Source organism: Phalacrocorax aristotelis, chromosome 12 (genome assembly GCF_949628215.1).
Source record: "Phalacrocorax aristotelis chromosome 12, bGulAri2.1, whole genome shotgun sequence".
Taxonomy (NCBI): domain Eukaryota; kingdom Metazoa; phylum Chordata; class Aves; order Suliformes; family Phalacrocoracidae; genus Phalacrocorax; species Phalacrocorax aristotelis.
This window is the reverse complement of record NC_134287.1, coordinates 23,048,376-23,071,027: the sequence shown is the minus strand read 5'-3', so window position 1 is coordinate 23,071,027 and position 22,652 is coordinate 23,048,376. Positions and strand designations below refer to the sequence as shown.

The window sequence follows — 22,652 nt, the reverse complement described above, 5'->3', positions numbered from 1 at the left end:
TGCGCGCTCCGCGCCTGTGCCGAAACTCTCAGCTCCGTCAGTGGGAGCAGGGCGAGGGGTCCCTCTGCTCCTCCTGCACATCCATCTCAGCCCACGCAGGCATCCCCGTGGGCTCCTTGGGCCACGCAGCTGCCCTGAGAGCCTCCTCACTGGCGCCGCGTGCCTGCGATTCATCGCCGGGCTTTGTCATGGCGGTGGGTGATCCGTGCGTGCCCGTCTGCACTGCGCGCCGCAAAGCTCATGAGAAACGGAGCTGCGGGTTTCCTGCTGGGAAGCGCGTTGCTGGTTCTCCCGTCACCGTTGTGCTGCAGCCGTGGGCCTCGAATACAGCACCGCTCGCTGCGTGCGTGCAGCAGTGCTGTAAATGGTGGGCCCTCTCCCCAGGGCTGCTCGCGTGTCAGCTTCTGTTAGGCTCGCAGTTGTTCATAAAAGCTTGGAAAATGGCACTCTAACTCAGGGCTGGATGACCGGCCCTCGTGTGGCCCTTCACCAAGCCTTTCTAAGTGAAGAGTGGATGGCGGGGGCATAAAAATGTTGTCCTGTTTGAAGGAAAATACGCTGAAACTTGGGCTTTTCTGATACTATCAATTCTCTTCCAGGTTCTTTTCTGGCTCTCAGAAGTCAGATAGTACTAAAATACCCGTAATGAGCAGACTGAACAAAGGTGTTATTAAATAAGTTTATGTGATTTAAAAAAAATTACAGAAAAGCATTTGTAATGTGTCGCTAAATATTGTCACTCTTTTTGGAAATGCCAGAAGGAAACCCTGAGTTTGGATTCATATCCTTAACCAGTAATATCTTGATGGAAATGTAGTGGTTTGCAGTATTTCTTTTCACAGTCTTAATACAGGTCAGCAGTTTCTCAGACAGCAGGATTTCCTAACATCGTTCCCAGATGTGCATTTTCAGCCCATAATCATACAGCCCAATGTTGTAATGAATAACTTCACCGGCTCTTGAGAATATGCAAATATTCTGCTTTGCTTTTCTGAGCGGCTTCAGTCTTGCAGGTGTTTGTTCACGTGAGCTGCAGTTCCTCGCTCAGGCAGGCCCACCAGCTTGTGCTGAAGCGCTGGGTGAGCTTCCAGGAGCGAAGCTGGCTCTGCAGGTGCTGCAGCTCCTGCCCGCGCCCGCACGGCCGGCGCGCGTCTGCCGTCTGCTCCTCTGCGGCCCCACGTGCCCGCGCGGGACCGAGCCGTGAGCGCACCGGCAGCCCGCCCGCGCAGACCGGCGCAGGGTGCTCCGTGCACGCCCCTGCATCCGCTGCGGGGGCAGAAGAGCCCACGTGAGGTCTAAGTGTCCGTGGAGACACTACTGTGTGCAGCGTTAACATCAGTGGGGAGCGGAGCAGCACTCTTCTGGATCGGGGTCTTAAGCAGCTGGTACAGGAGCGTGCTGGGGCACCGTGGAGTAATTGTGTAGGGATGTGGTGGATGCAGGAGCTGGTCGGTGGGCTGGTTGTTGCAGTCTCTGGGTCCTTAAACCCATGTCCAAAGACTTCATCTGTGTGGCGATTCCCGCTGTACTTTCCCCATTACCTTTCTGTGTTGGTGACCACAGAATCATGGGCTGGCTGAGGTTGGAAGGGACCTCCAGAGGTCATCTGGTCCGACCCCCTGCTCAAGCAAAGTCGCCTAGAGCCAGTTGCCCAGGACACGTCCAGATGGATTTTGAATAACCCCAAGGATGGAGACTCCATCACCTCCCTGGGCAGCCTGTGGAACTTGCAGGGAAGCTGTCTGAGCTGGTTCAGGGAACTGATCGGGTGAAAAATACCTGCCTGCGAAAAAGTGGAGGGAAATGAGCAGGTGGCAACTTGACACCCATGGTGCTGCTAGAAAAAGGTATGTAGGACCACAGCCTCCAGAGTACGATGTGGTCCAGCCTTTCTTCTGGGTCCCCTCTCCCACCTTGAGGGCACAGACAGTGCCAACAGGAATGGGACAGAAGTTTCATTCCTATAATCCCACCTCTGTGCCAGGAAAACCATGAGCTGGAGTTTTCCCTTCCATGTGTCAGCGCACGACCGGCGTCACGGAGCTTGCTCCAGGTCAGCAGCCTGAAGTCACCATCTAGGAGGCGAGTCAGTCCTCCTGCCTTGCTGACAGGCAGTTCCCGGCCGCGGCCAGGAGCCAGCGTGGCTGCCGGCCGCCCTCTGCGTGGGGCTGCTGGGAGGTGCCGTGCATGCATGGGTGGCCCTGGGGAGGTCGCAGACAAGTGGCCTAGATGACCAGGCGTGCCTCGGCAGGGACTTTTATCTTAGGTGCTGGCCTGCTGTTCTCCCTTGGCTGGGGTCTGTTCCCTCGGCTTATATTAGAAAGCCTAAACCATAGCACGGCCAGCTAACACGCACCAAAACTTACCTCCTTGGCTTTCAACGGCGTGGTGAGATACAGTATGATGAGGTTAATGGTAGATCAGCTGAGGTCTAACCTGATTGAGCAGTGTGCCCTTCTCACGTTCCATACCAAGTCACCTATGGAGGAATGTATTTTTTTAATGGCTTGTGTTTTTAAATTAAGCTTTTATTTTATTTAACCTTCAGCGTAGTCCATTTCAGAGTGTAAAAGTGAGGTTTTGATTTGGATCCCGGTTTGATCCTCTTGAAACCGGCGTCAATGGTGAAACACTTCAGAAGCCCAGGAAATGGAGTGTTCGTTATTTAGCTTCTGAGATATTTTCATTTTTCCCAGCAAATATTAGTGGGTTGTTATAGATTCACAGGAGCAAGTTGTCTGCACAGAGTCTGTGCCGCGCAGTATGCCTTCTAGAACATTTTGTTTTCAGTTTAGACAACACTGGAAAAGTTGAGCTCAGCCCTACAGGAGTCCTAATTAGCTCCGTCAGCATATGGGCGCCGAAATCATTAAACGTGTGTTGTTTGGTTTAGCTAAGGAAGAAGGAATATCAAGTGCCACCTGACTGCACATAATTAAGTTTAAAGCGTGAAGAGTTAATCCCGCTGTGTATTCGAATTTGTGCCATTTCGGTGTGAACTCTGTATTTCTCAATACACAAGTATTAAAAGTTAGTAGGAATTAGCGTAAGCCGTTTGCTATTGAGCTGAACAATTGGCTGGAATTGAATGCTGGAATAAGATTGTGAGCAATACTATTATTAGCACTCGTTTCCCTGAGTAGGTAATGATCGCTTCGACCTGCCATGGGAACAAAACGATGCGGTAATTAATCCACTGCATATGGCAGGGCAGGTTTTATTCCGTGATCAGCATCTCTCCTACTTGGTATGAATCACAAACAAATAGGATCCCATGGCAAAGCGTTACGCCTGAAGGGACCTGGTTTGCTGTGGATCCTCTGCCAGCCTGGTGTCTGCGGACCCCGCCGAAAGCGGCCAATGTTAAGCTGTGTAACTGTGAGCCTGGCCTAAGGCACACGCCTGGCGCTTAGCAAAACTGAGCACACGGCTTGTGTGTTCTGAGGCGGTGAGATGGGCACCTGCCAGAGCTTCACCAGGAAAACTGTTGTCTCATTAAATTCATTTGGAAAGCCTCCTGTCGATGCTGCTGGGCCAAAATATCACCCCTGAGCTCTCCACTGCCCCTGTGAATAGAATTGAATTTGGACCTTAGAATTCCCAAACAATGGTTCCTGCACCTCTTCTCGTTATTTCTGCTCTTCATCCGTCTGGGAGCTGCAAGCAGCGAGCTGCCCAGTCTGTGTGTTCCTCTGCTCGGACATCTTTGCACAGCTTCTGTTGAGAATAAGACCCCTCTGTGCTAGCTCCTGTGCGTACGACACAGTGCAAGGCATGCTTTGCGCTGCAGAATAGGCTTTTCAACAGGGAACACAAAGAGAGTCAGTTCAATTCACTTTGGATCAGAGACGGAGCCAGGAACAGAGCACGGGGCTGGCGGTGTCCTCAGTAACACCTGCGTGGTGCTGTGGTCCCCCTCCATCCTTCTCTGCACCTGCCAAACTAGGTTTCCTTTGCTCCCCTGACTGCGTGCTGCGGCTTAGATCTCAGTTTTGCTTTGTCATCAATTCTGGTGATGGTACGTTAAAGATTTCTTGCTTTGTACTTCGGTTTCATGTGCCGTTTGATTCCTCTTAGTTGAATCCCTTTTCCCGGAGGCTGGAGATATCAGTAGGATTTCCATGTAATCAAATGCTGGCAAGCGCCACCTCAGCCTGTGCAAAGCATAGAAGGAACAGAAAGCTCGATCGGAGCCCTTGTTCTGTGGTTTCCAGTGAGGGAAAATTGATGTGGACCCAATAGACAGCAGCCCGAGCATATTATGGCTAACAGCTTGCTGGGGAACAGTCCTTAGCAAATTGCATTTAATTTGGAAATGTGTAAAAACATCAAATTAAATGTGCCAGCAATTTTTTTTTTTCAAATGTCATGTTACAATCTGTTTATTTTGGAGGTATGTAGGTAAAAAAAAAAGAAAAGAAAGAAAACCACAACCTGCCCCACCCCCCGCAAGGCAGATGAAAGAACCTCGTGGCCGAGGGTGGGATGGTTGGGCTCCAGGCGGAAGGGAGCTTTCTCAAGCGGGGGTAGCGGTGTTGGGAAACACGGGTCATGTCCTTTGCCGTTATCGTTAAAGCTTTGCTCACAGTCTGTGGGAATATCAGGCAAAAGTCTGCCTATTAATTTTGTTGCTGGGTGCGGTTTATTAAAAATGCAAAGTCAGGGCACATTGTGAAGACTGTGGGTTTAGCGTGATGGAGCAGCATGAAAAACGCAGACGGTTTAAATTTGGCCCGTCCTCACATGGAGCAGAGCTTAAAAATGGAAACTGGGGGGGGGGAAACACATGAAGTGTGTGTTAATTCTACGGGACGAGGATGACCTATTTCTGTAAGTCATTTTCGATTGCCAACTCCAGGCAATGAAAATGCATTTTCTGAACGGTGAATAATTTAGCAACTTTAGAGTGATTAACATAGAGAAGAAGCTGTAGCATGAAAGGTAGCGTGCTTTCTGAACAAAATACGTTCTGGTGCAGGCGGGCAGCATGAGTCCTTTGCGCCCTTTAAATTCTGCGAATTCGCTCAAAGAAAGTTCCTCTTGAAAGAATGTACGAGATTTAGGCTTGTGCTTATCCTCAGGATAAAGGTGAATTAAAGACCTGAGGATCTGAAGCAGTTTGTAGTGTCAGACCCTCAAAGGTGGCTTTGTTGCTGTTCAACTTTTGCTCCAATTATGGTTTGAAATGATTTAAAGAATTAACTGCTCTTCTCATGATTTCCCGTGTACAGTCAGAACCACAGTGTGAGCTAAGTTCATGAAAATAAGCAGACTGTTTCTCATATAAAACATGTGTTTATTACACTTCAAGTTCGGGACACTAAATACAGTGGCACAGATGTGAAAAAATTATATCCTTATTACTTTAGACAGGGCTGAAAAATGGTTAATGCTTTAGAAACTGTGCCAGAAGGCCACAGCTCATCCTGCTCTTAACCTATTTCATGTACGTTTTATTGGCACACACAGAGCAAAGCTTTAACTGCACTCACGCAACGCTGAGCCTAACAGTTCAGTGCAGACTAAGGGGCCGGCATCGCGCTCTCTGGCTGCCATGCTTTCCAGAAATTTCAAATAAGGCAATTAAGTTTGGCTGTCAGAATTTCTTCCCCAAAGAGCAGTAAAAACTGGCATTAATTATTTTCCCAGCTGTCTTCATAAAGAACCCCAGAAAAGCTTCCTGCTATATATACCCAGGAGTAAGGTAAAACACACTAGCTTGCAGGTCCCTGTGATAATTCTAGCCCATGCACCATGGGCTGTGTGATCTGGTCTTTCCCCGTCTCTCTGGGAGCCTTATCCATCCCAGGCCATGCTGGAGTGGCTGCCAAGAAAAGAAACGGACAGGAAAATTTCTGTCGAAGCGATTGCCTGAAGAACATCTGGTTCTGCTCCTACTGTTTGGCAGGACCTCTCTCACGTGTCAGCTGGAAGAGGGCATCGGTGGAACCCTCAGGACAGAACTCACGGCAGACACCTCTCTCCGGCAGGTCTCAAAACACATCCTCCTTCCACTTAAATACAGTTTTGCTTAGGCTTAGCTGCAAACCCTACTGGCACTCCCATGTTTTCAGAATTCATCAAGCATCGCTGGATGGGCTTAAATATTTTACAGTTCAGATGGAGCTTGAGGGTGCAGTGCAGGTTTTCTTTGCAAGTGTGGAGGCTGAGGAGTGCTGCAATATCCATTTTTTATGAGGTGGCGGGTCTGATGAGGAAGGCTGTAACGAAGCAGCAAACCACAGGGCCGTTTCAACGCCTGCAGCAGGTGAGAGGTCCCGCAGAGCGCGGCGAGCCCTGCTGCACCGCTGCCGCCGCCTGCGGAGAGCCGCCCTCCTCTGCCCGGCTCAGCACCTCGGCCCTTCAGGGAGGGGAAAAGCCGAGGCATTTTTCATTTCCACGTGTTATGTGTTCCTGGTGTTACGGCTAATATTAAAATACAAAGGCGCCCTTGCATTAGTGTATTTTTGTGTATTGGATTGTGTATTGGATTGTGTATTGGATTAGTGTATTTTTAATTCTTAGTTTCCTTTCTTTAATAGCCCGTATGAGGACTCTGCCCCTGCGAGGACAGTTTGGGGAAGGTGGCACGTGACCAATGCGTGCGGCACTTGAAACCCTTCCAAAAGCTTTTTGACGGGAATGTGTCTCCATTCAGAGCAATTCTTTCGTCCTATTTTGATACTTTCTCTTGCATATGCTCAATAGGTCTGGTATGAAATAGGGGTGATTCTTGTATTGTGGTGCTCTGTTTTGATAGGGACTGTGTGTTTTGATTTTTTTAAATGAGCCGCAAGCACTGCGGCGCGCTGAGGCCAGGCTCTCGGCGGCTGCCCTCGCCCCGGCCCGTGCTGCTCCGGCCAGCAGCGCTCCCGGCGGCGGGGAGCCCCCAGTCGCAGCCCCGGCCCCCCGGGTTTGATTTTCTGCTGGGGTCCCGGGCAGCAGCGTCCTGACGTGCTGGTGTAAAGTTTAAGATGGGTGGCTGGTGTGGGCTGCTGTAACTGAGGTGACTTTTAGAAGAAAATAGGTAAGGGGGGATTTCTCCGAACGGGCTGCTGTAACATAAAAACTCTCTTGCTGGCTGCATAAAAAGCATTTATCTGGAGATAGGTTTAAGGACATAATTTAAGGACAGGTGGTGGAGTCATCATCCCTGGAGGTGTTCAAAAAATGTGTAGACGTGGCACTTCAGGACATGGTTTAGGAAACATGGTAGTGTTGGGTTGACGGTTGGGCTTGATCATCTTAGAGGTCTTTTCCAACCTTTAAGATTCCACGATTCGATGATTCTATGACATGAAATGATGAACTGGGGTCCCATGAGGCCAGGCACGCAACCCCATAAAGGGGAAGAAAAATCCTGCATCAAAGGAATTCCTGATTAAGTAACTTTCTTAGACTTTTCAAAGATCCATCTCTTTCATATATCTTTTCATTTAAGTTTGGAGATTGTTCTTGAATTTCTACATCCCCAATTTTATTACAAACTTCTTAAACATTTCCTTCTTCTTCCTCATGCTTTCTGCTTCATCACAAGAGTGCCTTGGGGACTTCTGGTTCATCTGAAGTTAGTAGCTGCCTTCTCATAAAACTTGGAGGTTTGGAGCTGGATTACTAGAGTAGTAATAAGTTTCTGCCTGAAAACAGTGTATCTCTTTAATGGCTGGATTTTATTTCTGATTACTAAAGGTTCCTGCATCCTCCTATGGGAATTTCTTAATTGTATTTAAACTGGCATTGCTCAGCAAACCTTGCCACTGCAGAGCCAAAACATATGGCACGTACATAAAACATTAACGTTTTTCCCGTGGATGGAAGTGAACTGAAGCTGACAAAACCCAAACTTTTCTGTTGTGCTGAGCAAAATAGACCGTCAGCTTTCAGTCTGAAATGGAAGTGGCAAAGTTGCACCAAGCTTTGTTTTCAGCCTAGTTTTGAGAAAACTTGAAACATTTTTTAAGATTTTTTTTTTTTTTTAATAATAATGTTTTCTATCAAAGCCAGTTTCGACAGACAGCTGTCTCTGAGCTGTAGTGACCAGCAAAGCGTTGCCTCTGCAGCACTGCGGGGGCTCTGGGGGGCCCACTCTGCGGACAGGCCCAGCGGTGCAAGCACCAAGCGCGCCTTCGTGTGCGAGGGGTGGGGGAGCGCTGCGGAGCCGCCGCCCGGCCTGGAGCGCCGAAGGGAAGACCGCCGGGCAGCGTGGCGGAGGCGGCCGCGGGTCGGGGTGCCTCGTGTCCCGGGGAGTCACGGCCGCGCCGCTCTGGCACGCGGAGGGGCCGCAGCCCGGCGCGCTGACCGGGGCCGGGGGGTCTCCCCTCGCGTGCGCGGGGCGTGGGGCTCTGCCACGAGTGGAGAGAACGGGGGCTGTAGGTTCAGCAGCGTTTCGGAGTAAAATACTCATTTGGGGCATTTTACCTGAAATCCACCTTTTTCAGCGGAGAAAGCAAAACTTCATTTTGGGTCAAACACGTCATTTTGTGTAATTATTTATTCTTTTCACTTTTTAGAATTAAAATGCAAAGGAGGTCTTGTTGTACAGAAAAGTATTGACAAGGTCAGTTTTTAAAACATTCCAGCAGAAGAGAGACTTTCCCACCTCCCTACATACTGTAAAAAAATGAAATCAAACTGAGGAAATGAGTTGAATGTTTTTGTATAGCCAGCTTTACAATTTTTTTGGAATAAATTTGTCTAAAACTGTTCCCTTTAGGGTTTTTAGCTGTCACGGCCTCGCCCTCAACACAATACGCCCTAAATATTTTATAAGGCACCTGAAGTCATCCATTTATCAAGTACAACATATGTTGCAAAAACATTAAGTAACGTTTAGCAGATGTTTATTGCTAATGTTATGCTACGTTGAACATGTGCTATACTTTTTTTTTTTGGTAAATCAATTTTAGTTACTTGAAATAATATTTTCTAAGCTGTAGAAGTCGGAGGAAAAAAAAAAAGCAACAGAACAACTAAAGGCTAGAGTACACATCCAGTCTGACAGCTTGATAAAAGATGAAAGCTGAATTTGGTATTTAATTATATCTATTTTCTAATGCAAAATGCCATGTCTTCAAGGAAGGAACGCTGTAGTACATTTTAATGGTGATTTTCACCATCTGGGTAAAATGTTTACCTGCTTGGCCCATTAGACACCGGTGGTCTGGCTTTGGATTCCTAGCGAGGAGGGCGGGCACTGAAAAGCAGGACGCCTTGCCTGAGCTTTCTGCCGGCACCGCTGGCGCCTCGGCCGTCCCCGGGGCCACCCGCGCCTCTCCCACGCTGCCGGCGTGCCCCACGCTCCCGCTGCCCTTCAGGTGGCTTTGCTCCGGGCTCGGCCGTCTCCTCCCCTCCCCGGAGCTCCGTGCGGGGAAGCCCTTGGCCGGGGCTGCGCCGGCGGCGTGGGGAAGGCGAGCGTGGCGCGTGGGCGCTCCTCGGGGACGAAGCCCGCGGCTGCCTGCGGCGAGGGCTGCTGCCGTAGCTGACCCCCGACGCTGTGCGCGGCTGCAGCGCCCGGTGGCCGGGAGCTGGGCTTCCTTCAGAGAAGCGTCTCCTCCTCCAGCCCCAGCTTATTTTGCAGGTCGCTTGTGCCCCTGGACGTGGCCCAGCCTGTCTTCAGTGTTGAGATCACACTCTGTTCTCCGTTAAAGAGAAGAAAGGGGAAAGATGAACCACAAGGAGTCTTTCTGTCTACTGCCTGATCAGTCCTTTCAGACGTATATACACACACGTATATATGTATGTGTGTATTTGAGGTGTGTGTATCTACACTTCTATAGAAGCCTTTTCGGCAGGCATTTTATGTTGAAAATACAAAGTCCATTAGTTAGTGCAGCTGTCGGGAGCGTCGTTCTCCAGGCGTGATCCTGCTCCGCTGCGGAGTACACCCGAGCAGCACCGTGCCCTTTATTCCTACCAGTGGAGTGGATGTCCCTGATTCCTGGCCTGTGAAAGCCCAGCGGGTAAGCCCGGCCTAGCGGCTAGCCTGGGCTCAGGAGGAAAGCTGGTGGTGGGCGGTGTGGAGGGGAGCCGGCCCTGGGAAGCAAGGAGGTGGCTGGAGGGAGGTTTGGTTCCTTCTTTTTTTCCCCATGCCACTGGAAAAATCAAACTTTGTAATTTTGATGGAACCGTACCAGAATTAAATGGCTCAAATGACCTTCCTGATCCTCTTGTCCTATTCTGGGATGAAGAGCAGGGAGAGATGAAGAAAAATAATTGCTAGTGCTGTGGTGCAAGAACCAGTGATTATCATGTAACACCAGCTGGGCAGCCTGAGCTGGCAGAGGCGGCGAGGGAAGAAGTGCCGCAGAGCTGTAGCTCAGCCCTGTCCGGCCCAGTCCTCCTCTCTTTTTCCTCTTTCACCACCAGCATGACCTCTGTTCGTTTCCATGGCGAGCGGCAGTGCTGGTGGGGGCCCCAGTGGAACTGATCCGAGTGGGGTCCTATTCCTGCAGGTCCTCTTTGCTCCATCCCGTGTACCCCCAGAGTCCGGGCAAGTCGGGGGAAATGCCATGGATGAGCTTGCCCTTGTGTAGTGCTGGCATGTGTGATCGTAGGTGCTTTAGGCTAAGCTTAAATTATTTGGCATGGAAAATTAGCTTGGCGCCTTTTGCTGTGCCCGTGAAGCCGTCTCTGCCGGTACATGGAGAGGTGGAGCTGGGGTCGGGCTGGTGTGAAGGCGGGGAGTGCTGGGGGGTGGCAGGGGACACCCTGCTCTCGTATCTGGAGGGGCAGTGCTCGGATCATCACGGCCTCATGGATTTAATGTCATATTTAGCACTCAATTAATTTATATGCCATTCCTAAAAAGTTTGTGTATCACCTTTACTCTTCCCCCAGCCAGGATTGCTTTTTCCCCCATGTTTTTTTTTTTTTTCCATTCGTGGTCAAAAATAGTAATAGAAAGTATGAAAATTGGAAAAAATCTCAATTTCCCTTCGCTCTATAATCAGCAAAGCTAACCTAGACTGTCAGTAATGCTCAAATACCCACCAGAGCTCTCAGCTTGTCCGCGCGCGTGGCCTGGGCCGAGGGCCGAGGGTGGGCAGTGAGGGGTCCCTCCGAGAGCACCGGTCCTTCCTCACTCTTCCCCCAGGGAGGAGTTTTTTGCCTGGCAGGCGGGAGAGGCACCCGGCTGGCTGCTGCGGGAGCAGAGACTTGTTTTCGTTGCCACATCAGCCTTTGCTTGCAGGGTCCTGCTGCATCAACACCTGCACCTCAGCGCTGGCTTCTGAACCATGCGTCTGCCCTGGGAAACAGGTCTTGGGTTTGCAACACTGACACATCCAAGGAACTGGGATAAAAATGGTATGTTGCTGTCGTTCCTCGTAGGGCTCTAATTAGCAGTCCTTTCAGCCCAGATAAGACGATACTGTGATCAAACGGCTTCAGCTCTGCTCTACTTTAGACTTCGTGCGCTGGAAGAGTTTGATTATTTGTCAGGGAGGTTTTATTCCATCTGCATATAAAGTTTTCCCTTACAAATTTAACGTGATGGTTCTACCCCAGAACGCCTGCAGTCGCTGGTCACGGGAACAGATGAATTTGTGTCCGCGGTGCAGCGTGGCTGCCTGTGCTCCCGGCAGCAGCTCCTCGAGCTTTTCTGCAGGCAGAGCCCGTGGTGTGGGAAGGTTTGCTCCTGGTGGGTGTCTCTGCTGCCTGCCAGCACAGCACCCGCCTACCCCCCTCATCCGAGTGGCCGTGGGAGGGGGATGTGGTGGCCCGTGTGCTTTGTCCTGCGTGGGGATGGCTCCAAGGCCGACCAAGCCCCGGTGCTCTGCCCGGAGCGTTTGCATGGGTAGTGGGGCGAACCCCTGTGTCACGTTTGCTTTCTCAGTACCACGGCTCTGCAGTTTGCTTGGAAGCTGTTTAACAAGCGATACCTGCATAAAACGGGCCATTTACTAGAGAGTTTTGCCGAGGGGCAGTACCCTTCTAGAAATAGTAGCCAGAGACGTGGCAGCACAGAGGAACAAAACCGTCTTCAGCATTGGCCTCGGGGCGATTACTGGTGCCATTGCGGGTGGTCCGGCGGGCTCTGGCGAGCGTTACGTGCGTGCTGCCCCTCGGCAGCCAGCCTCCGACAGCACGCCTCGCCCCGGAGCGAGGGGAGGCTGACTGCGCGGCGCGGCGCGGCGTGCCTAAACAGCATGATCTGCCCATCTGCCTGCGTGTGTGAAGCACGTGCTTGTCCCATGTGCTTTTGCTCAAGACCACCGTGAACGCATTCAGTCGTCACTAATCTGCACCTACGGAGAGCTCAGCTGGGTGGTTAATGAATACCCCGTTTGCCTCCCTGGGTTGTTATTACAAAGTAACGTAGTTTTTTCTAACAGAAATAGCGTTTGTAAAGCATACAGAACACAACGGACAAGGTGCGGTGTTTTTCTCTCCCATCTCTAGTGCCTCCTGAGCTCGTTGATGGGGAAGCGGATGAATGTCATACGCTTGCACTCATTTGGAAGGGTTCGTGGCCAAGGCGAGCAGTATTTTTGCACTAATTAGGAATGGTTTCTGGCCAATGCAAACGTTATTGTACTCAGCAGCAATAACCCAGACTTCCTAAAATGACTTTGCTGTAGCTTCGCATGGTGTATTTGATTCCTTATGGAGTCACAGAGATTCATTTTTAATCATACAGTAACTCGCTGTTTTACACGACTTCAGAGTTGCTTCCTAATAGTATGTTTGAATCCTTAGTTTCTAAAGGGGTTCATTTATAGCACTGGGCTTGTATTATACCGTTAATTTCTTTCATTATCTACCAGCATTCCCTGAATTCCTGGGTAGTTAATTCTCACTTGAGTTTCCTGTCAGTCACATTATACTGTATTTCCATTTTTCTCATCCATGTAATCTTCTCTGTGGATATGAATAGGCAAAACAGATCAGCCCGAGATGTTGGAGAGTGAACACATTGCTTGTGGGCTTTTTCCAGTGATAGAAAGGGAAGCGGTGGCTTCTTCTGCGGTATGGAGCCTTCCAGTTAGAGAAAAAAATGGATGCTTTGCGTTGAAAGGGTTTCAGGCTGCTGATAGCATTCCCCATGGACCTTTGCTCCCTCTCTCCATCAAATACCTCTGCTTTTTCCTCCAAATCGCTTTACCTCGAATCACAAATCTCACTTTTGATCTCCCCGGTCTTCCCAGTTCGCTTGGGCTCATCCTCCAATTCAAAAGCTTTTCAAACCGAGTCCTCCCTGTCCCTCCTGTTGTCCTGCCTCTCTCTCTCCCACTGGTTTTAGCAGGCCTACTGCTTTTTTTGAAATTTTCTGAGGTTTCTGGTTGCAGCGATGCCTACGTTTCCCTTACAGGCTCTTTGCAGCACCTCCCTGGCCTGCCCGACCCCCTGGCTCAGGCTCTCCCCACCGCTCTAAAAGCTGCTCCTAATCCTGACACCTGTTGGTGCTGCTGTGGTTCCGTTTCGTCATCCTCTGACGCTCACGACCGCTTCCCCCCGCCGCAGCGCCCCTGTGCCGCCGTTCCCCGCCGCCTGTCCGCCCCGGCATGGCCTGCCTGGCTGCCCTCCTTGTCCGCCCACTCCTCGTGGTTTGCGGGAGCGGCCTTTCCTTTCCGGCCGGGATCAATGGGTGCGACGACTTCGAGTCTACGCTGTGACTCTCTTCCGTGGGCTGAGGCTCTTGGCGTTTTGTGGCAGCAAGCTCGTGGTTACTGTGGCCACGTATTAATGTTTCTGTATCAATTACCGTGGTGCTTTCTTCCAGAGCTAGATTGCAGTAATATAATAGGTAGACAAATGCTATTAATTATGCCAGCATATAGAAATACATCGATGGAGAGGGAACGTTGATCATGCCACACTAGCCCTACAAATCTGCGGTTACAAGACTCAAAAAAGAATTTCTTATGTCTTTGCTGTTGTAGAGAGTCGTTCTTGGAGTTAAAACTTCCCTGTTTTTATTGATGAAGCTGGAAAGCATGCAGAAAATAATGAAAGGTCCACTCGATCCTTAAAATGTGATTTTTAATTTTCTGTTTTTCCCAGATTTGAGGATATTGGATAACAGGTTCACTAACTGCATCCATTGTTTTCCTACTATTGGACATTAATACCAGGTCCTGATGGTGAACCCTCACTGGGTGTTCACCGTGTATCTGAAGTTTTATGGTAGTTTTATCTTGCCATACTTTTAGATATCTTGTAAATAAATGCAGAATAAATGGCAAAAATAACAAAAGCATTCATAATGTAAAGAAAAAGTAGTAAAGAAAAAAAATTGCATCTTACACTGAGGCATACTCATCCTTCTGTATAAAGAATTTTTGCAGAGAAACATATTCTTCATTCTCTTTATTTCAGTGGAAAATAGAAGCCGTGCATCCAGGCTGCTTTATCACACAGTACATTTTGTGACTACAATGAAATCTTAATTATAGAGATGTCAGTGCAGCACCTGGCACCCTCTTGTGAAGTGGGCTGGGCTGGGCTGCGTGAGGTTTGGTGAGGTCCAACAGGCGCGTGAAACCCTGCCATCCTGCTTTTCATGCGTTACTGGAGACTGGGAACAAAACCACCACGCCGAACTAAGCAAATCCAGGCCATGGTATTTATCTTTGTGCGTGATTCAGGGTTTTTTCACCTGATGCCGGGGAGAGTCGGGAAGAGGCACGTCTCTCTTGTGGCAAATAGCAACGTCTTACGTCCAGCAGTTCCACTTGCCTGAGAAGGTGCTATATTGATAACGAGCTGTTAGAGGAGTCAATGGGAATAATTAGTGTATTTTTTTCATGAGGAGCTAACAAAATACCCATTGAGGCATTTCAACACAACAGATGGCATTGGACAGTGGTGCGACCAACAAGTCGGCGTCCTTGTGGCGTGGTGCCGCGCTCCCTTGCATTTGCATGTGGCAGATGGCAATAGAATAGAATAGAATAGAATAGAATAGAATAGAATAGAATAGAATAGAATAGAATAGGACAGGACTATTTCAGTGGGAAGGGACCTACAGCAATCATCTAGCCCAACTCCCTGACCACTTCAGGGCTGACTGAAAGCTAAAGCATGTTATTAAGGGCATTGCCCAAGTGCACACTAAGCCCTGAGAGGCTTGGGGCACCGACCACCTCTCCAGGAAGCCTCATCCAGGGTTTGAACCCCCTCTCGGCACAGAAGTGCTTCCTAAAGCATCCCAGGTTTTCAGGTCCCTTTCCCCCTCTCTCGGGTTCCTCCGGTTCATCCTCAAGCCAAAACCATTTCTGTTCTTACAGACTGTGACTGTCAAAACTGTGCCATGCTGAAGTCAAAGTAGTGGGTGAGCATGGTCCTGTGAACAGGCAACAGCTGTCATCTCCCGCTGGCTGCGAGCGTGTGTCATGAAATCCTCCGCTGGCATCTCTGACTCAGGCTCGTGCCAGTCACCCCCAAATAATCAGCTCTTCTAGCTGTGGGTGAAAGGCAGCTTTCTCTTGTCAGCTCACGGAAAGTAGAGTCTCTGGAGCATACGTAATTGTTCCAGGCAGGTTCAGGATTTCTATTTTAGGGATAATCACATATTTTGTAGTGATATGTTGTCATTTTTAGAAATCCAGTGTGCTGCACACAAAAAGCAACACGCTGCTACTATGATTTTCTTCCTCAAATGTTGAGATTTGCTTTTTGTTTACTGGGATTGCACACTAATTCCTGAAAAAAGTAATGAATCTGAAAAAAACAGTCAGTGCCTGTTCGTCTAACATCATCTGAACTTCAAATCAGCGGAACTGTGTATTTAATTTATTAGAAGTGACATCTTTGCTGATAGGTTCAAGGGCCTGGTGAATATTCATATCTAGATTTGTTTCTTGACTGCTGACTAGCGCATGCTTTCTAGATCGGTTGTAGTCATGGATACATGGAAATGACACTTTTGGTTTTGTTTTCTCAGCAGCAATGATTTTTTACACAATATTCCAAACATTATAATAAAGAATTGTTAAAAACTCCTCCTGCAGTGATCGCAGGTCACGAGCACTTGCACATGGTTCAGTTGCCAAGAAAATGCTGTGCTTTGAAGGTGCTCGCTGTAGCTGGGTTTCCTCTTTCAGTATTTCTTAGTGACCAAAGTTCAGTTAATGGATTTGCTTGCATTGAAAAAAAATTGGATCCATTTCCCCAAGTGCTTCAGCATCGTGTGTGCTAATGTTCTGGATTTCAGAAAGAATATTTACGAGCAAGATGTAGCTGCGGTTACACATCACTCGCTACAGTCTCTCTGATAGGGGCGGTAGGAAAAACCTCAATAAAACGCTGCCTGTGGCTGCAGATTACTCCTTCCAGGGCTGGGTTTTATTAGACGGAGGGAACCAGCAACCAGTTTGCAGCATCCTAGACGAGCCAGCCACTGGATCCAGGTGTTACCCACGTCCTTGCCAATATCTCATGGCTTCTCGGCCCAAGACCTGTCAAGTCGTGCTAAAAGAAAGCTGTCCACCCATGGAGACAGGGGGTGGTAAGGAGATGACACACCACCCATGTAGCTGAGCCTTTCCCCTGGAGGCCGTCAGACGGATGCGGCAGCACTGGTTTCCCTGCGTGGGCTTTCATGGAGTCTCCTGGAGCATCCCTGGGGAGGGGGCAGTGCATCTGCCCCTCGGCGTTGCTTATGGAGCGGGGGGAGATACGTGGTAGGAGCTGGCCCAGACTCTGTTTTCAATTCCATTTGGCAAAGTTTTCCGAGTTCTCCTGCAGCAAATGTCCCACAAAAGTGACAATAACAATATTTTGGATATAAGCCTAGCACAGAAGGGTAATAGGAACTCCATGGGCATGCGTGGGCCTTTGATTCATGCTCAGAGATGACAGATGTGCATTTATTTAAAATCTGGGAGTGGGACTCAGAATATTTATGGTGTATTCCATGCTCCCACTCTTCCTGTGTGATTTTGGTCTCCACTGTCAGTCAAACACAGGTTCAGTGCTCTCTGTTGACCGTGTCACGCATCATTCACGCTGCAAATCCCCAAGGCCATACCAAGCATTTCTTTGTCCAGCCTTCAGAGCCTTCTGGGGATAAAATGCTGAGGGTCCCCTTGCACACTCAGGGTCTCATGGTAGAAATGTTAAGGACTGACTGCTGGAGCTGAGCAGGGTGCAGCTCAGACCACCGGCGAGCTCCTCCTAAACCCATCCAGCCACTTTGAGAGCACACTGGGCTTGGAATAGAACAGAATGGTTCAGTTGGAAGGGACCTCCTTGCCTAGTCCAACTGCCTGACCTCTTTAGGGCCGACCGAAAGCTAAAGCATGTGCCTGTGCAGCAGCCTGTGGGTGCACCACGGGCTTCGGTTCAGCCCTGCAGCTTACTGAGCCGTGAGGACATTAAGGAACTGAGTTATAAAGAGGCAATTTGTGAAATGGGAGTAATGCTGTATCCTTTACATTGGCTTTTGTGACAGTATTTATTTATTAGTTTGCCTGCGAGGCACTCTAACTGTATGCAATAGGGTTTATCTCATTATTGGTATAAACAGATCTATCTTTTTTATTTATTTAAGACTGATATTAGATTAGTTCACAGCAATAATTTAGTAAAAATAATTTTGTTTGCAGGCGCTGCTGATCAAGGCAGTAGCTTTAGTGTTATAGCTGCACTGTCCTTTCTTGTCATTACTCCTCACCGTAGCTCTGAAAAAAAGAACAGATCTGGTACACGTGAAGATCTGGTTTGCACATGAAGAGCAGAAGTCTGTCGCTGTCCGCTGAATGTTGTCCTTTGGAAAGCACTCATACCAGACCAACTGGCTGTCGAACGTGCACAGGAGTACGGAGCCGGGCGCGTGGAGAGCAGCGGCCGCCCGCGGCGTGGGACGTGCGGCTGCCCGGCGTTCTCTGCCCACGCGCTCGCGGCATCTCTGTGAGACTCCTCCTGTACCGACACAGGTCGGAGCTGTGCTTTAGCTGGTGCTAAACCACTTATTTAGTAACCTAATTCAACCTCTTCGCTAGCTACTTCAAGCAGGTAAAAACAAGACTGTTGAAGGAAAAACAACTGCTGTCCTGCATCTTCCCCGGGAGGTGGTGACTTTTAATAAAAGCTTGACCAATACTCTTTAGTTGTCTCCTTGTCTTCTTTTTAAATATAAGATCGTTGCAGTAAAGCATTTACAAATTTAAATTCTTTTTTCTTTACCTTGTAGTGAACTTTGACCACTTCCAGATTCTCCGGGCGATTGGCAAGGGAAGCTTTGGCAAGGTAGGCTTGAACCCTCGGTCTTGAGTTCGCTTGTATGTTTTATCAGGTGCCTGCTTTTATGTACCTACACTTTACTGAAACAGTAATGGTGCTGAAATAGGCTGTTTTTATTGTCGGATGATGGCTCCTAAGTAAACACAGGAAAAATGTGTTCAGGAAAATACCTTGTTGCCATTTGGCATTGCTTTAGTTCTTGGCACCTGGGTGGAACAGGTGTATTTTAAACTACCAGCACACTTGTGACCATTTCATGGCAAATATTCATTATGTTCTTTGTTTGCTGAGAGGGTTTATAGGTTGTGAGATGGGGACAGTAAGTCAGGAAGGTGTTGGAAGTCGTCTGGGGTGATTGAGCTGGCACAATGCGGTCAACAGGGCTCTCTGAAGCCCCAGGCTGTTTTCCCACTCAGAAATGAGTTATGCTGAAGAGTTTTTGTTGTTTATTTTTAACAAGCATGTTTTTTGCCAAGCATGTGGGAGAAGGTGGGAGGTGATGATCAAAAAGCTGGATAGCTCTGGGGATCAGTTACTGGTTGATTTCCTAGTTTTATTCCTTTTTCATTCCCTTTTCCACTGACTCTCACTCAGTCTCTGTGTAGATAACTCTTTGCTGCTTCTGTTGTGGCATTTTACATGATTTGTTTGCACTGTAAGCATGAAGTTCAGTGTGTAGGTCCTTGCACAAGCACGAGGCTCGATTGCATTGGTGCTGTTCTGTAGTTATTTTGTCACCTGCATTTTACTGTGCCCCAAGAGTAGTTGTGCCCCTCTGTTTAGCCGAGAGGCTGGCACCGATGGATGGGAGCTGTAGGAGTGATAACCCTGGCGATGATTCGTGAAAATTGCTGAATTTTGTTGTCATAATCTCCTCATGTGACGGTTGTGTGGTGCAGGGCTTTGTGCCAGGACTGGGTGTTGGGGCAAGGAAATGGGCCTTTGAAATTGTGCAAAATGTGCGATACTGAACTTGTGAAATAGCACGGACTAGTTCAGAGGACAGCACAAGCGCCTCCGTGTCTCCACACGCTGATGACATAGACTGAAGACAAGCTGAGAGATCAGGGGAAAGCTGTATCCTCTCTTGTTTATTTCTGGTCTGGTCATCTTGACTGGTTTCTCCCATCTTACTTTGACTAAAAGCTCATACTGTGAGGGGAAGAAAATCTGACTCTGGCCCAGGAGATGAACCGCACTGTCCTTTGCGTTCTCGCTCTGCCCGTTACAGCCCTACCGAGGCAGTGTGACACCGGGCGATGGCCATGTGAGCAGCCTGACCTGCTGCATTCGATGCTCGGAAACTTTGTTCGGATGCTTGGAAACTTTGCAAAAGCAGAAATTTCTCGGGAGATCTGAGACCTGTTTGGCCAGAAGAGCCCAAATTTTTACTGATTACTGAAAAACTTCTTTTAAATACTTAAAAGGTATTAAGCAGCTTCAGTCTTGAGAAACAGTAGCAGTAAAGTCCAACCGCAGTCTCAATGTGGTAGAGTCCAGCTCTTCCTGGAGTCAAGAGGACGGACACTATGAGTCACGGTGCTGTCATTAGCACTGCTTGCTAACGAAGAGATTTTGTCGCAGCCTCAGTTAACTGACGAACGCTGAGGTATCTGTTGCACTGTTCTGCTGTGCTCAGGGCACAGTCTACCCACGCGAATTCCCGCCTGGCTTTGCTGTAAGTCCACATGGGATCAGCAGGAATGAAAATGCAACGCTGAGTAGTGGGCAAGTCGGGGAGAGGTGGTTTTAAGTAGGCACCCATATTTGCAGCCATGTCCCTCGAGCAAGAGGCGGTGAGAGCTGGCAGCAGAGCTATGTCAGATTCCTGAGGTTATATTGAATGATGGAGAATGATTAAATACAAGCTCAGGTCCTGCCTTAGGGTAGTGCTGTAAAGGTAAAGCAAACAGCAGAGGCAAGTCTTCCCAGATGCTGAGGTGAGAACGGGAACTTTCACGGTCCTGTGACTGCTGCTCATTGTCAAACACAAAACCTAACTCAAAATCTTACTAAAAAATAGCAGCTAACATTTTTTTCAAGCTCACAGAAGAGTGGTGCTTCCAAATGTAAACCTCCCAGAGAAAAGAGGTTTTATTCTGTTGAACAGCAGCACTTGGTGCTGGAAAATTAATTCTACTCAGAACCTGAAAAGAAGAAAAACATATTCTTGTCCCAGGGCAGGACCTTTCTGGCTCTGAAGCGAGCTGCTTCTCATGGCTGCTTCCTTTTCTGTTTATGTTAAAGAAAGGTTAAGTCTAGCACGTAGCAGTCTATCAGGCATCAGAATTGTATATACACTTTCAACAAAACTCTGAAATGATTCATCTGTCATCTTTCTGGATAATTATGTCCATATGCTAAATTTCCTTTGATACTGAGAAAAGCTTTTTACATTTACAAAGTCATTTACAACTTGCATTTAATTATAGAAAATGTAGAACTACCTACCTGAAAACTCTTATTTGAAATTTATGAGTGACTTAGTTGCTTTTGTTGATTTAAGCTGCCCAAATTCAGGAAGATATTTAGGAGCCGGTGTCCCGTCCATCTCAAAATGGGGATGCGGACCCTCAGTGTGCAATGAGCGACCTGTGAAATCTGTGACACCGTGTGATCTCGTAGGGATGGGACCCAGGAGGCAGCAACCCGCTGGGTAGCTTGGGGCAACGTATTTGCTTTCCACTCTCGTTCTGTGCACCTCTCAGGACAGACTGCGTGGTCCTTCGTACAGGGACCATACCAAGGGTAGGAGAGAGGAATTCAGAAATGGGTTTTAGATTTGGAAAGCCAATAGGCTTTGGAGAGCCCTGAGCTGTGGCTCTGGCATTCCTGCAAAACCCGGCCGATTGCTGTTTCCTAGAGATGGGTTTAATCATCTTTAAGATACTATTAATCAAATGAAGGTCATGCTGAATTCCACGTTCGCTCAAATTAGCAAATCGGTAATATTTTCCATACATATCAGAGGTAATAATTTTTGATTTTCAGTGTTTTAATGGGAGCGTTATGTTTCTGCTGTAGCACAGCCTCCTTCCGCAAGCAGCAGCATTGCTCAGGTTTTAGCTGGTCTGTTGCCGGACCCAAGGAGCAGCAGCCAGCAGAGGATTTCCAGAATGTGATGCAATTTGTGACCCCCGTTGTAATGGGAAACACCCTGCGAGTTTCCTTACGCTTCATGAGAGACATGGTGAGACCTGGAAATCCCAGGCAGCGTTGGTTGCATTGCAGGTATCCTGATGTCTCCCTTCTTAAAACTTGACCTCTCCTGGCTCAAGTCTTTGTCTGTTCGAACCGGCAGGCAGCCGAGGGAGTGTTTGCCCCTGTATCTTTCCTCCCACCTGGGCCTCCCTCTTGATTCTCCCTCGAATCAGCCACCGCGACCTTTTCCAAGGGATAAAGAACAGGGTAGGGTTATGGGAATTCATTATTTTCACTTTACTGCCAAGAAGAATTAAAAACAAAGTTCTTCAGCACAGATTAATGTCTTTGTCTGCTGTTGGACTTAAGGGATTAAACCAGGGGATGGAGGCTGGAATAAGCAGCAACATGAAATGAAATTTTCCAGAGAGAACAACTATGTCTCGGGGCAGATGGGCCGGTGCAGGCAGCCCGCAGGGGCCTGGGGGTGTTGCTTTCATTTGCCTTCTTTTTCTTCTTTATTTTGAGTAAATGATGAGGGTTGATTGGGACCTGCCCCAGGCAGCCCCCCGGCCTGGCGGTGCACGCGGCGGCGGGTGGGGGTCGCGCAGGCCCCATGGCGGGGACGGCGTCCTCGGGGCATGGCGGCGGCGGGCGGAGGTGGCCGCCTTCCCCGCGCGGGGTGGCCTCGCTGCTCAGGAGCCTGCTGAGGGGGCCCTGCTCCCTGGGGGCTCCTCACCCACCCGCACAGAGAAAGCTGGCTTGCGACGTGGTTTGCTTTGCAAAAGTCCTTTAAATTCATTATTTTGTTGCTTTAATAATTCACACAGCCTGAAGCTGGGTATAGAAAAGCTTTAATCCATTTTCTAAAGGTCAAAAAAGCCCACCCAGTAGATACACCATAAATAAAATTCCCTTAAAATCTATTCTCAGCTGAATCCCTCTTTGATACCAACACAACTTTGATCCTTGATCTTTGTATTCCGGCTTTATAACTGTTCGGTGTTTTTCCCCCAAAAGAAAGGCTACAAACACAATCCTTTGGTATTAAAATACCACGGATATTTTTTTGCCCTTGTTTTTTGCTTTGCTGTGCTGGAGGTCGCGAGGGGCCGAGGGTTTGTCAGAGCCACCGCAGGGCCCCAGGACGCGCGTCCCGGCCGGCGTCGGCGCTGCCGCTCGTTCGCAGGCGGCAGAGGGTGCCGGGAGGGCCCGCCGCCTTGTCCGGAGGCTCCGGGGGTGAAGATGCCTTTGCTTTTGAAAAGGGCAGCGTGGTTAGCCGGGACGGGGCAGCCAGGCGAGGGGTGTCCGTGAGGCCCGGGGGCACC

The 22,652-nt window shown here is 48.9% G+C and overlaps 1 protein-coding gene across 2 annotated transcripts in view; it reads left to right on the top strand.

Moving 5' to 3' along the window:
• STK32C (serine/threonine kinase 32C) overlaps positions 1 to 22,652 on the top strand; it is a 90,850-nt gene that overhangs the window by 33,587 nt on the left and 34,611 nt on the right. For both annotated transcript variants that reach the window (XM_075107871.1, XM_075107870.1), the window contains exon 2: positions 18,134 to 18,189. In XM_075107871.1, the coding sequence (XP_074963972.1) occupies positions 18,134 to 18,189 (56 nt within the window). The remainder of the gene's footprint in view (positions 1 to 18,133; positions 18,190 to 22,652) is intronic.